At 39.7% G+C, this 15953-nt stretch overlaps 1 protein-coding gene across 3 annotated transcripts in view; it reads right to left on the bottom strand.

The window, feature by feature from the left end:
* dock8 (dedicator of cytokinesis 8) overlaps nt 1–13256 on the bottom strand; it is a 58845-nt gene extending 45589 nt beyond the window's left edge. For 2 of the 3 annotated variants that reach the window (XM_063490720.1, XM_063490721.1), the window contains exon 1: nt 12998–13255. In XM_063490720.1, the coding sequence (XP_063346790.1) occupies nt 12998–13050 (53 nt within the window). In that variant the 5' untranslated portion in view covers nt 13051–13255. Of the gene's footprint in view, nt 1–12997 lie in introns of all 3 variants that reach the window. The other variant, XM_063490722.1, reaches the window with a different exon arrangement.
* Between the last annotated feature and the right edge of the window lie 2697 nt (nt 13257–15953).

Below are 15953 nucleotides of genomic sequence, written 5' to 3'. Positions count from 1 at the left end.
ACTTTTCTGTGTTCATAATTCCACCCCCAACACCATGGCTGAAAAGCAACTCCAAACCATGACAGAGGCATCTCTCAGGCCCTCTTTGAGATCTTTACTAGATTTTTTCCCATTTCTTAAAGGAATGACTTTCAGATACTGTTCATCTGCTGCAGCTATTGTCCCCTAGGCCTGCCACTTCTTCTTTTGTCCTCCACTTGTCCAGTTTCCTGAAATCTTTTAAGGAGGCGATACACAATATGCCAAGCAACGCAAAAACTAAATTAATTTGTGATTCGTCTGGTTCACTGGTTCATCCCCTTTTTTACCCATCACCATCCCTCTGAAAATCATCAGGTAGAAGCACTAGACTAAAAATGACTGCAAAACCAGACAATGTCCAACAAAAAAAACAACAACAACAAAAAAACAAAACAAAACACTTGGACAGCCTGGAGAACTATTGCTCAAGATCACTTTAAAAGTTACAAGAAAGTCTGGCTGCTTGGAAATAAGGGGCGGATTAAGACTTCTGAACTGTGCTGAGCTAACAACATGACACATACTATGATTATGAATGTGTTTACTATACTTGAGCCAGCCTGTTTCAGTCATGCTGTTTATAACACGTTCTCCTCCCCCTCTAAATCACATAATATGCTGAGTCAATAAAATAACTGAATGCCAGAAAAGGTCATGGCATGGGTGGGAAAACAGTATACAAATTTACACAAAGGCCAAAGTCCAGCACTGCAGCAGCATTTTTATTTAAAGCCATAGCTAGCTGCTCACAGCCATTAAAACAGAGTTTTAAGAAAGTGGTGCTGCACAATAAGTAAAAAAAATTATTGTGTACATTAAAAAACAAACACATGTTGCAGCAATATGCTTGTAAAACAATCATACGAGGCAGATTAGAGGACACACACCCACACGAACAGGTACAGCTGATCAATTGACCAGATTAGCAACAGCAACATCAATGAAATGCAAAAAAAAGTTTTGCATTCATGGTTTAAATATATTTTAACCACTATGCAAGTCAAAATACAGCTGTGGCCTGATTATAGTCTATAAAGTTACACACACATATCATAAAAATGCTCACACCTCATGTCTGCTCAGTATACGCACACAATCATATGTTGCTATCTAGTGAACAAGTGTAGAGCAATATGTTTGTCCCTCACATGATAACACGGTGGACACTGGTTGTGGAGGACTCATACACACCTTTACCCTGTACCTCCATATCAATAAACTAATCTGTTCGCTCTCCTTAAAGGGAACGTGCCAGGTTACAGTTTTTATTATGCAATGTATCAGAACTGCATACACAGTTGGGGTTTAAAAGGGGCTGCAGTATAATAAGCTTTAAAAAAAAATCTCTTTGTAGAGACCTAAGTGACACACACACACAAAAAACATCACCTACCTCAAATGCCTCTTCTTCTGTCATGTTTTCTCTTTGAAATTAGAATGAGCCACTGTTGAGATTTTCATGACTATGAAGCACTAACTATACAAAACTAATAAAAATCCAATAAGGCTAAGGCTTTTTTGTCCAAAAGCAGATTGTCTGGTGGGTGTATTGAGTTTATACCCAAGACGAAATAAACTCTGTAATAACCCTTCTCATTACATGACACTTTATAAAGACATGCCCTTAACCACTCTAACTTGTGCCATTTCTACATATCTTCCACTGGTTCTTTCTAGCTCATACAACCTAATAACACATACTGTACATAACGTATAGCTAATATATGCACATGGGTCCATGTGCTACTAAGCATTCACTGATACAGATTAAGTGCCCATCTATAAAAAGACAAGGCAAGTAAAACAGTATTCAGATCCAACCAAGCTTTTTTTTTTTACCACTACACAAACAGCTTGACACAGCAGACAGCATCTGTGTCTCTCTTCAGTGGTGATGTGTCTTGGCATCCTTTGCTACATAAAACCAAAGCTGCTTTTGTTAGGAAAGACAAAAACAGAGCTTTGGATTTTGGTCATTTGAGCAAAATAACACCAAAAACAGCTTGCATCACTGATCTAGCAAAAACTGGTATCTGATTGTGGTTTTAGTAAGAAGTCATAAAGACACAATTCCTGGAAAAAGGAATGGCTTCTTGTGGATCAACCCAGAGACAACACTTTAAAAAGGGACAAATATTTGATTTTTAAGCAATACTTGCCGCTACTAGAAGCACTGCAAAGTTCATGAACAGGGTTGAATAAAAGTCAAGACTCTAAGAGCAAAAAAATGTTCACTGTAGGACCTTTCATCAAATCTATCAGATCCTGCTGAGTAAAGAAAAGTACTGAAATAGCTTTGGTTTAAACCAGCTTCTCATACAGAACTGCAAGTCTGAGATCTCTGAGAATACCAACAGTGGTACTGCCAAACTTTCACTGTGCTCTTATGTCTTGCCCTAAAACAGTAACCAGACACTAGATCATCTTTAGACACTTTGTTACTAGCAGCCTATATCAATATGGTGTGCACTGTACTCTTAAAAAGAATTGAGGAAACCAGACAATTGGAGGACAACTGTGGCAGACATAAAACTGCAACAGATGAACAGTATCCAAAAGTCATGTCTTTAATAGGACTCAGACTATATCTGATGAAGCCGACGCACCATCAGAAATAGTCTGAGTGGAAAAGTAGCTGACAATCAGTGATGACAGGTTTTTATAAAGTTTTGAATGTATAATAATGACTTTTGGTTAAAGTCATTGTCAGTATGTACAGAGGAGGTGAGGAAAAAAAAGTAGATTCTAAGTGTCTACAGCCATCTGTAAAACAGTGCAGACTCTGTCATGGTTTGTGCATTTCAGCTAATGGTGTGAGATCTTGTCAAAATTATTGGAATTATGAACTCAGAAAAGCACCATCAGATTTGATCCACCGTGCAATACCAACAGGGAAGCATCTGATTGGCAACAGCTTAATTTTGATACCAATGTAGGTTGCCAAATTAGTGTGGCCAAAATCTGCCCTAAGATGCAAGAAGAGCGAAAATGTCTTCATATTGTGTGCTTTTGTTTTATGTTGATGTGATTGTTTTTATGTGTGTACAAAATGTCTGACTTCCACTGCAAGCCAATTTCCCCATAGGGTCAAATATATGTATTACTCGATCAGAGCCCAAACCTCAACATTATATGTTTATTTGCAGATGTTTCAATAAACCTCTGCACCCATTTCCCTAGTAAAGTTTAAAGAACTAAAGGCTGATTCAAGACCTTTCCACATTACTGTATATACCTACTTTTAACCTTAGCTAGATCCTTACAATACATTTTCATTCACCTACTCACACAAACTCTCAGCCACCACCATCATGTAAGGTGCCTAGCTCCTACTGGGGTGAATTTGTGGATGCCAGGAATCAAAAGCATCCAAAACATGTCCAAAAATCACTCCAATGTTTAATCTTTCACCATTTCCTATTTAATCCGCTCTTGGAGACATCACGCACCTAGAGTGGTGTGAAAAAGTGTTTGCCCCCTTCCTGATTTCCTCTTTTTGTATGTTTGTCACTCTTAAATGTTTCAGATCATCAAACAATACATGGGCCTGTGTGAAAAAAAAAAGAAAAGTGATTGCCCCCTAAACCAAATAGCTGGTTGGAACAGCAGCAGCAGCAGCAGCAGCAGCAGCAGCAGCAGCAGCAGCAGCAGCAGCAGCAGCAGCAGCAGCAGCAGCAGCAGCAGCAGCAGCAGCAGCAGCAACAGCAGCAACAGCAGCAGCAGCAGCAGCAGCAGCAGCAGCAGCAGCAGCAGCAGCAACAGCAGCAACAGCAGCAACAGCAGCAGCAGCAGCAGCAGCAGCAGCAGCAACAGCAGCAGCAGCAGCAGCAACAGCAACAGCAGCAGCAACAGCAGCAGCAACAGCAGCAGCAACAGCAGCAGCAACAGCAACAATCTTTGCAGAATTATTGTAATTCAGCCACACTGGAAGGTTTTCGAGTGTGGACTGCCTTTTTAAGGTCATGCCACAGCACCTCAATCAGATTCAGGTCAGAACTGACCTAGGCCACTCCAAAGTCTTTGTTTTTTTTTTAAGCTGTTCAGAGGTGGACTTGGTGGTTTGTTTTGGATCATTGTCCTGCTGCAGAACCCAAGTGCGCTTCAGCTTGAGTTCACAAACACATGGCCAGACATTCTCCTTCAGGATGTTTTGGTAGACAGCAGAATTCAGCAAGTCTTCCAGGTACTGACGCAGCAACACAGCCCCAGACCATCACACTACCAGCACCATAGTTTACTTTTGGTATGATGTTCCTTTCCTCAAACCTTCCAAAAAGTTCTGCTTTTTTTTTGTCAAATGTGAAACAAGCCTTTGTGTTCCTTTTGCTCAGCAATGTTTTGCGTCTTGGAACTCGCCATTTTTTCCACAGTCTCTCTCCTTTTTTTTTTTTTTTTTTTTTAAATTGTGGAACTATGAACTCTGACCTTAACTGAGACATGTGACGCCTGCGGTTCTTTAATGTCGTTCTGGGTTCTTTTGCAACCTCCTGGATGAGTCGTCGTGGTCTTGGAGTAATTTTGGTAGGCCGGTCACTCCTGGAAAAAGCTTCAACACTCTTCCAAGTTTTCTCCATTTGTGTATAATGGCTCTCACTTTGGTTCAATTGAGTCTCAAAGTTTTAAAAACTGATTTGTAACCCTTTCCAGACTGATAGAGAGTGACTTTGTTTCTCAGGTCTTTCTTCAGATCGTGGTATGATGTGTTGCTTTTCAAGATCTTTTAGCCTGCTTCACTTTGTCAGACAGGTTCTCTTTAAGCGATTTCTTGATTCAGCAGGTCCGCCAGTAATCAGGCCCGAGTGTGCAGCCTTACAAAAATGTGGTTAATCAAATTCATGATTTAACAAGAGAGGCAGTTACTTTTTCACACAAGACCAGGTAGGTTTGGTTAACTTTTCTCCCTTAATTAAATCATGATTTAAAAACTGCATTGTGTACTTACTCTGGCTATCTTTATCTAATATTAAAATTTGTTTCAACTCAATTTCAGTTCAATTCAATTTTATTTACAGTATTTAAGGCAGACCCTACAATAATAATAATACATACAGAGAAAAACCCAACAATCATATGAGCAAGCACTTTGGCAACAGTGGGAAGGAAAAACTCCCTTTTAACAGGAAGAAACCTCCGGCAGAACCAGGCTCAGGGAGGGGCGGCCATCTGCCGCATACGGTTGGGGTGAGAGGAGGAAGACAGGAGAAACGACATGCTGTGGAAGAGAGCCAGAGATTAATAACAACTATGATTTAATGCAGCGAGGTCTATTAACACATAGTGAGTGAGAAAGGTGACTGAAGAAGAAACACTAAATGCATCATGGGAATTCCCCAGGAGCCTACGCCTATTGCAGCATAACTAAGGGAGGATTCAGAGTCAGTCGATCCAGCCCCAACTATATGCTTTATCAAAAAAGAGAGGTTTTTTTGATAAGCCTAATCTTAAAAGTAGAGACGGTGTCTGTGTCCCAAATCCAAAGTGGAAGCTGCATGGTTCCACACATGATTTGTATAACAAATATGCAAAACACTAAGAAATCAGAAAGGGGGCTTATACTTTTTCACCACTGCTAATTTTGTCATCATTTTGCATGACAAAATCATCACTAAGTGCTTAGAGCAGCTGGTCCTAGCACACTTCAAATCCTGTCTCCCCCCCCACCCTGGACCCCCACCAATTCGCATACCGCCAGAACAGGAGCACAGAGGATGCAGTCTCCATCGCACTGCACTCTGTCCTCTCACACCTGGACAACAACAACACCTACGCCAGAATGCTGTTTATAGACTTCAGTTCAGCATTCAATACAATCCACCCCTCACAACTCATCAGGAAACTGACAGACCTGGGCATCAGTTCCCTCATCTGCAAATGGTTACTGGACTTTCTGACCAACCGCCCCCAACATGTCCGACTGGATAACCGCTGCTCATCAACAATCACAATGAACACCAGTGTACCACAAGGCTGTGTGATGAGCCCTTTCCTCTACTCCCTCTTCACCCATGACTGCAGACCTGCTGATGGTTCCAACACCATCATTAAGTTTGCAGATGACACCACGGTGATTGGCCTCATCAGCGACAACGATGAGACCGCCTACAGGGAGGAGGTGGATCGTCTGGCTGAGTGGTGCGACAGAAACAACCTGCTGCTTAACACTGAGAAGACCAAGGAGCTCATCGTGGACTACAGGAGGAATGCTGACCCACATCCACCCATCTACATTAAAGGGACGGCTGTGGAGCGTGTGAGCAGCTTCAAGTTCCTGGGAGTCCACATCTCCGAGGATCTCATCTGGACGACCAACTGCTCCAAGCTGGTCAAGAAGGCTCACCAGCGCCTCTTCTTCTTGAGGACTCTGAGGAAGAACCACCTGTCCTCAGACATCCTGGTGAACTTCTATCGCTGCACCATCGAGAGCATCCTGACCAACTGTATAACAGTCTGGTACGGGAACTGCTCTGCCTCGGACCGGAAGGCGTTGCAGAGGGTCGTGAAAACTGCCCAGCGCATCGCCGGAGCACCACTTCCTGCCATAAAGGACATCTACAGGAAGCGGTGTCTGAAAAGGCCTGTGATCTGAGCCTTGCTAAATGACTGCTGTGTTTGTGCGTGCCTCCCTTTGACAGGAAGCTGAAAAATCATCAAAGACCCCAGTCACCCATCACATAGACTCTTCACCCTCCTGCCCTCTGGGAGGCGCTACAGGAGCCTCCGGACTAAGACCACCAGGTACCGGAACAGCTTCTTTCCTACAGCTGTCAGACTCCTGAACTCTGCCTCCTGACATCTGACCCACCTTAACACATGGACTGAACATACACACACCCACAACCACCTACACACACACACACACACACACAAAATGGACAACCGTACCCTCAAACACACAATAATAACATGGACTGAACCACCACTCACAACCACTAGCACTTCATATAGCCTCTGCAGAAATTATCCACATATCTCACTTATCTTAACTTCACTACTGTATAGTTCTGTGTAAATAATCATTCTGTACATACGATAATTTTTAATCCTACAACTGTTTATAACTTGCATAGTTCACATTTCTGTATAACTGTATATCTCATATTTCTGTATAGTTTTTATTTCATATTTATATCCTGTTCATAGCTTGTACTCACTACAGCCTGTACATACTTACAGTTATAGAATATTCATAACATACTTCATACCGTGTACATTATAACATACCATAATAGACCCATTTCTGTAATATACTTACATATCTATATTATTGCTAATATATATTGTAATATATCTATATCACGGCTAAAGCACTTCTGGATGGATGCAAACTGCATTTCGTTGCCCTGTACCTGTGCATGTGCAATGACAATAAAGTTGAATTCTATTCTATTCTATTCTATAATTTTTGGCAACTCTTGGGTCATAAACCTCCTTTACTCTACATTTCATTGTGTAATTATAAGCAGAAATTAAATAGAAAGCATTTGAGCTGCAATGCAGTATAAAAAAGCAGCAAAAAAGCAAGGTGGTACCTTAAAAAAAAATAATATAACTTTTTTTTTTTTTTTTTTAAATCTAAAAGTAACCTGTGACTTCACCATTATATTGCCTGAATTACTGTATATATATTCAGTTTTACAGTAACCAGGTTACCACAGTACATATGAAAACATTGTTTGAGTTTCTATGTAACTTAATATCTTTGAGTAACCTTATTGTGTGTGTTTGTAGTGGTACTGACGGACACATAAAACATGCTTATAGGCTTTTTAGATCACGCTAAACCTCAATTAAAAATTCTCATAAATTCTCCTTTTGGGGACATGACATTTGAATCACTATTAAGAAAGCATTTTCCTAGCTGAACACAAAGCCCGAAGACAATCATTAAAAGTAGTTTTCTTTGCCTTTTTTTCTCCCCAAGTGATAATTTTAGAAAATTTAATCAACACTGATGAGGATGGCACTATCAAAACAGCTGCTCCCCGGGAGTCAACATGAAGCCGCTGTTGAACTGCTGATGAGAGATCAGGCTCAGTGCTAAGACACAACAAGCCTCACACTATTCAGCACCATAATCATGTTATTTGTTAGTAAAAGGGCTTAAAATGCCTCACAAGCCATACTGTGCAGATAAAATACTGCAATTACAATAAAACCCTAGCTTACCATCATTAATCAGCTTTGATATTTTTCAATTAGAAACACAGTTGATTAGTTCATACCTTATTAGACAAAAAAAATTGGTGAATGATAACATGCTTGAATAATTAGAGATTTATCTTTACAGTCTGTAAGACACTGAGATAGACTTCCTTGATAGATCAGCTGTTATGATATTGTCAGCATTATTTTCACTGTCATACTATGACAATGACATCATTGTTCTTAAGAAAAAACAAGAATCTCCTTTTCAAAGACACTGAGACTGGACAGCAAGGCTAAACATCGTATCATTTATCAGACATAAATATTTTTTGTTGAAACTGCTTTGTGGGTTAAATGTATACACAAGATGTCAGGTATGCCCCTCATTGGTCAGTAAACAATTGGTTACTTTTATCAGATGACACAGCGGAATTAGAAAGTACTGTAAAAAGCCCCTGTTTTCTTTATATTTAGCTTCCAAGGAACCAGACTTTCTTGCAGTTTGTTTTTTTTAAAGTGGTCTTGAAAAATAGCTCTCTAGGCTTTCTGAAGGTCTTTTAAACCTTTTCTTTGGACATTATCTGCTTTTTCACCATCTATTTCTTGTATCTGAACATTTTCAGCAGAAAGTTTTATTTGTTGACCCACTTAACACTGATGTATGAATCATTCGAACATAAAAACGTACCTAACTCAAGAGACCTTAAGTTGTGCCTACACATAATAGACAACTTAGGAAAGACTCAGTTTTAAATTGTATCTTTTGGGTACTGTATTACTCACAGCCTGTCAGAAAAACACCAAATTTTTGTCCAGTTCTTTATTTGAATCTCTCAAAAGCACAACAGAAGAAGCTTTTAAAACTATTTACAGCAGATAATGACTTTCAAATACCGTTTAAGTCCTTGAGTAATAGGAAATAAAATTCAGCAGTCAAGAAGTCATTCTTAAGGAAGGGAAACAAGGAGAAAAGGCCAAGTGATGACTCTAGGTTTTAAAGTTGTGGTTCAAATTGTCAACATGCACAATATGTACAACAGTGCCTGTAAAACATGGTGGAGGCTCTGTCATGATTTGGCGCCAAATTTCAGCCAGTGTTAGAGATCTTGTCAAAATGGATGGAATTATGAACAAAGAAAAGCACCATCAGATTTTGATTCACCATGCAGTACCATCTAGGAAGCATCTGATTGGCGACAGCTTAATTTATCAGCTTTGACAATAATACCAAACAAATAGAAAACTCTGAGTCATGGACTGGCCTCCCCAGAGCCTAGACCTCAGCATTATTGAAGCAGTGTGTTATTATCTTGACAAAGAACAGAATAAGAGACAACATCCAAAGAAGAGCTTTGAATGTCCTTCAAGAAGCCTGAAGAACTTTTCCCGAAGACTGCTAAACAAAATGGCAAGAAAGCTTGCTAAAGTAAGTTCAGGCTGTGTTGACGAATAAAGGTGAACATACTAAATATTGACTTGTTAAGCTTAAGCTTAAATAAATTACTGTCCCAATTTTCCCTAGCAAAATGAGGCTTGACACAAGACTTTTGTATAGTTATATTAGATCATGCAGGGGGAGAATTTCCTTATCTGTAGGCACAACAGTTGTGTAATTCTTGTGTAGTTCTGAGGTCCAGTTTTTGAAGGGAACCCTCACAAGCATAGGGAGAACATGCAAACTCCACACAGGACAGGTGGTGGAAACCCAGGACCTTCTTGCTGTGAGGAAATACTGTTAATCCCCACACCACACCTACTTATAGAGCAAGAACCCTTTACCCCAAAGAAGTAGGCCCCTTTTTTGTTATGTCATACATTGCAGGTCTCCACTTGCCATGTGTGCATATGGTATATTCCTTCCAGCTTTTTAGAAATCAATACCCAAGTGTTTCTCAGACAGAGTCTGCTTCTACCCCCCTCCTCACAGCAACATCTCTGATCAATAAGCCCCAGAGATGGCAAATTTGTAGGTCTTATCATGATTACTCCCACCAACCATAAAATTATCTATATTAACAAGACATAGGTAGATCCTTGAACCTTTAAAACCCTCTCCCTCCTATCAGAGTGTTTTTCCTTAATCTGAGCAGGGGAGGAAACACAGGAAAACAGACAGAAGTGTGGTATAAATGACAAGAGCAGGAAAGCAGACCAAAGGGATGCCCCCAGTGTGCATCTCATACTATCATATGTCTCCAGACTTAATGGGCCTTAGTGCTATCAGCACAATCACGACTCAGCTTCCTGTCAAAGGGAGGCACGCACAAACACAGCAGTCATTTAGCAAGGCTCAGGTCACAGGCAGGCTCAAAGCAAGAAAAACTGGCTGTAAGGAATTATAATTTCCAACTTAGTCTGACTGCTTTATCTGCGCACATTTAGCCAAAGTTTCTAGGAAACGGCTTTTTTTGACACTCCACTGCCTCATAACTCAGTGGCCCACCAACAGACAGGCAGGTTCACAGATGTCATTAGCTAAAAAACCCAGAGGAAATCAGATGAAATTCAATCCAATCCCCCCTCCTCACTTAAGAGTATTGAAAGACAGAGGCCCAGCATCTACAGCTGTCCTCACACCTGTTACCATATGCTCTTCAGTCCAATCACATTCAATCTCAGAATATTAAATGTCCTGCAGCTACCTAGAGTCTACGCAAAAAAAAAAACTGGACACTCAGCTCATGTTATATTTTTGACTGACATATTTTCACTGCAGTTTTCCATTCCTCTTTTTTATATGCTTATGAAGAAACACACATTTCCTGATTTTAAACTGCCATTAGCAAAAAGTGAAGTAAAACCAGTGAGTGACTTAGTGTCCCAGTTTGCAGGATTTCCTTCGCACTCTATCCTGATAAGAGGTGCCAAGGAAGGAAGTCTTCATAATTAATATATAACATACTTGTGCAAGTAACATACAAGAAGAACTCGGTAAATATGGATTTGATTTGTTGACATGGAAAATAGCAGGTCTTACAGCTTACTAGTGCGCAGACAACATAGATCAGGTTCATCTTGTGACAACTGTTCCTCTTTGTTCATGTGAGCTGCTTATGTATGGACTATGTTGCCTTGCATGGCTCTCTAGGTTTTTCCCCTTTGACATCTGACTTTAGCTTGCACTTTTTCAAACAAGTGCATTTGAACTTTAATTTCTCCAACAATTGTCCAAACAACTTTAAGTGTCATGGTAGCCACAATGAGTGCAGTAGTTTGTACTCATTATCAGGTTTCAAAACCAACTCAGTTAGCAGCCAGTATACTTTGAGCTCCTTATAGATTTGTGTTAAATCTTCATCAGTGTTTTCAGCATTTACTTGCCATCCACTCAAAAGCATTTTCCCCTCACTATGCAAACCATTTTCCACCATTATCAATTTCCATGATCGACTTTGCTGTTCTTTTTCACTTGCATCGAGCACCTGTTTAGTCTTTATACTGACATCAGCACCAACTCAATCCCAGTCCCCCCCCTTAGCTACAAGCACTTGAGAGCAAACATAACAACAGATATTTAAAGTATCTGCATCAGTGCCTTCAGTCTCTACAACAATAAGATTCTTTCAGGAGGATACAACCCTTAAGTATAATATGGGTTATAAATCAATGTGGTTATCATGTCACATTGAATAGCAGCAGAATATCCAAAATCTAATCACAGTGAGTGTTAATCTATTCCATCGTTGCTCTTTTACTATGAAAAGGTGCTACAGTACAGCAGCCACTAATCAGTGCCTCTCTGCTGGCTCATCAGTAGATTCAGGCTGTGACCCAAGATCTCTCACATCCCTTAGCAGCTGAGCTCAGCTCTGCTCAGCACATCACATCACAGCAAGTCGTCATGATTCCTCCTGGCTATTAAAAACAAGAACATGGATTTTCCTGACTAAGTGATTTGTCAATCGACAGTATCAAACATTTGGTGTAACCAGTTTGCTCATCTTCCACAAAATATGTCATACTATATGGCTCTTTAAGCGTTACACATATGAAAACTTCTAAAAGCTGTATATGACCAAAAAAAACAAAAAAGATTTTCCCACTCACTCTGCCCCTGTCCACCTTTTCAGCGTTAAACTGATCCACACAAACTGACCTCCTCTACCATTTCAAAGGAGGCCCTACAGATCCTTATACATATTCCATCACAGTAGATAAATAGTGTATTTTTGTTAAATGACCCTACTGCACAGGAGGCATGGTACACAATAGACTTCCATGTACATACTTCCTCCACACCTGCTCAAGTGTCACAGCAGGAACTATGACCACATCCCTAGTCATTTATACAAGCTCTATGAGCTAGTCAGCCCTCCAAAAATACAGGAAATGGTCACATTAGTAACAGCAGATATATATAATCAGCATCCTCACGAGGAGGAAGTGACATAAATAATGTGCAAATCGTTTAGCTTGGTGATAAAAGCTCAGCATGCTGCTCAAATCTGACATGTATACATATACATATACAGATACATGTAAATAAAGAGCAAGAAATAAACAAATTCATGCATGACCGACTGAGCACATGGCTGCCACTGTAAGCTTAACACAAGTTAATCATAACCTGCCATAAATTCTCTGAGCACTTAAAGTTGCAGTAAAGTTGGCTGTTTATAATCCTCCAGGCTGCCTTCTTTTCTCTTTTTTTCCCGGGACACAGTGAATCAACCTGCAGCATTGACATTCACAACATGTGGCTGCCTGCTCCACTCTGGATTTCCCTGAAGGGGAAGTAAGACTTCACATTCACTCCTAAACCAAACCAAACCAAACCAAACCAAACCAAACCAGTGCTCCCAATACTATATTATAATTTCTTTACATTTACCTGTTGATTTTCAGAGCGAAAGCCCGCCGATCTGCGCTGCCCAGAGAAGCCATACGCGAGTCTGAAGTCCAGTCCCGCGGCGGTGTCGCTGGTGGCTTTGGTGTTTTCTCGCGGTTTGGCACCGTCGCTCTCTCCGACGCACCGCTTCTCCAGCTTCGCTACAGCTCAACTGTCACACCAACGCTCATCTTCGTTGCGGCGGCAGCGGCTTAACTGGGTGTAAACTTCCGCATTTAATGAGAGCCATCCCGTAGAGACAGAGGGGGGGAGAGAGGGAGGTAGACATCGACGGCGCGAGAGTGGGAGGGGATGTGATGGGACAGGCTGGATGAGGCGCGCGCGCTCCCTCGCTGCCGAGGTGAGCTTTAACAAGTGCTTTCCTTCAGTCTCTCTCTCTGTGTGTGTGTGTGTGTGTTAAACAGAAAAGCGCTGACCACTTTCGGCGTGACACTCAGACTTAGAGAGAAACCAAATAAATACACTTGTTTGATAGGTTGGCTCTGTCCAAATCCAAAAACGTCAGATTCACTTTTAACCACAACCGTAACCACATGAAGGTGCTTTAACCCAAACCCTGGCTGTGGAACCCTGAACCAAACAGAGGTGTAGATTATCTCTGCTGTGCATCGTGCCACCAGTATGGTGGTGCACAAATCAGATCATCTGCTAAAAATAAATAAAAATAAATAAAATAAAAATAGATTGCTGGTATATAAACTGTTATAAATGCCTTGCTGGCCTGTAACTTGTTCAAAAAAAAAAAAAGAGGCTATATTGGTTTTAATGAAGAATACTGAGTAGGTGCAATAATGTAACTCAACCAATAACTCGTAAGGACACAGGAAAAACAGGTCATGCCTTCATATTATGTATAACTCCATAAATCATGTTGATTACAGCCTATTTACCAAAAATGAACAAAGATATCAGACATTAACAAACTAACAAAAAACAAATGTAAGCATCAGGAGTTTGGGAGCTAATTAAACAGGTGGGAACAAACTGTTTGATCATTCATTAATTGTAAAATTGTCAAAATGTTAAAAAGTCTGCAGACAATGTTTAAAACTAAGTAAAGAGCCATCTTAATGAAACCTTAGTAAGTTAAAGAATAAGTTGTTTATTGTGACAGAAAGGGTTTCATTAACTATACTGCTTCAGTGTAACCAAGCTCAGTGCAAAGCACCTAATGTTCAAAAAGCAAAAAAACAAAAACAAAAACCCAAACAACAACAACAACAAACACATCATACACTCACATACAAAACATCAAAAAATAGGACAATAGGGATGACATTCAAAATAAACCAAAATTGTCCATAAAAAAACCCAGACTTCTTCCACCTCACGTTATTAGCTTAAATCTGATAACAGTGCTATTTTTCCAACCTTTTCTCTCCCACTTCTTTCTGAAGTCTTATTGTATATCTCAAGTTATCCTGAGTATGTAATCTCTAAAAAGTGTAAAACTTTTTAACAACACATCTTTTGGGGGAAAGATATTTTTTACTATTCTCCATGTTTCATACAGTGTTTAGCCACAAAAACAAGAAATTAATGAACAGCTGAACAACAACAGTGACTGAACACAATCCAGAAGTTATAGGTTCCTATGGGAGTCTATGCGATGGTGCCCTTTTGCTTGGTCTATGCCTCACAAACACTGGAAAACGCATCAAGGGGACGCACACACACTCAAAGAAAAGAAAAGAAAATCTAAACAGAACATAACTGTCTTGTTTTGGAGTAGCAGAGCTCAGCAGCAGAGTGCAGGAACAAAAGATGAGCTGTTTATTTTAGACTGTTACAAATCCCATAATAACATAAATCCAAAATGGAAACAAAATATGGTCCACAATTGCCAAGAAACATACTCCAAACAAGGACAAGGATACACACAGAGAAGCAGATGGACAGGTAGCAGTGTAAGTACAAAAAGAGGCTTTAATTAGGCATACAGGGGGCAATCACAATCAAAGAAGAGTGGAAACACTTGGGTAACCGAAAACAGCTGTTGCTAATCAAGAATAAGAAGCTACAGGAAGTAAAAGTAAATAGAAGACAGGAGAGGCAAATCAAAATAAAACAGATACTAATCTAAAAGACATCACTTTTCAAGTGTCTCACACAGACACTTGACAATACAAGGAGATAACACAGTGAGACTACACAAAACCAAGAATGACTCCCAAACAGAATCAAAAACCAAACTCAGAATGCGAGAAGAATGATAGAAATAAACACTAACAAAACTCAGTCCACACAAGGAATCATAGTTAAGGCTCGGGAATAACAATTAAATATTGTCAAAAAAACTCACAATCATAAAATACATACCATGGATTATAACCAAACGAAGAATACTTAACAATAACAAAAAACAAACAAACTCAGGGCTCAACACGGACAACCATGACAATAACTGAAATAGTGAAGACAAAACTACTAAATTAAGTCCTTAGCATTAAAATTGTCTGTAACTATTGCTTACTGTCTTCAAACAACAGGTAAATTTTGCATAAGAAGAAAGTAAATAAAAGACTAAATGCAATATTTAAGTATAAATAAATATAGCTGAGCCTAATATAAAAATGTTTCCTATTGACAAGTGTCCTATCAGTAATGTTTGAAGGTTTAATGATCTGGAGTAGTTAAAGTACTTGTATTGTGGCTTTAAATCTTTAGTTGTAATATCTGTTTTCTCTTATGTATCTGTAACACAGGGGATCACATTGTGATCCTGGGTGATGTCTGATATTTAGCCTCTCTACAAATTTCACAAACTCAAACTTTTGAAGAAAGTTGATAAACGAAACATAAACGTGGGAAGATGTTGCTGCTGACTCCATATTCCTTATACAGCGGCCTTTAAATAGAAGACTAAAACAGTATTAATACAATATACAGAATCATAAATGTGTTGCACTGTATTAATGCTACTATTATATGTTATATC

Source organism: Pelmatolapia mariae, linkage group LG12, assembly GCF_036321145.2.
Source record: "Pelmatolapia mariae isolate MD_Pm_ZW linkage group LG12, Pm_UMD_F_2, whole genome shotgun sequence".
Lineage (NCBI taxonomy): Eukaryota > Metazoa > Chordata > Actinopteri > Cichliformes > Cichlidae > Pelmatolapia > Pelmatolapia mariae.
Note: the sequence above shows the minus strand (reverse complement) of the source record. Positions and strands in the feature narration are given on the sequence as shown.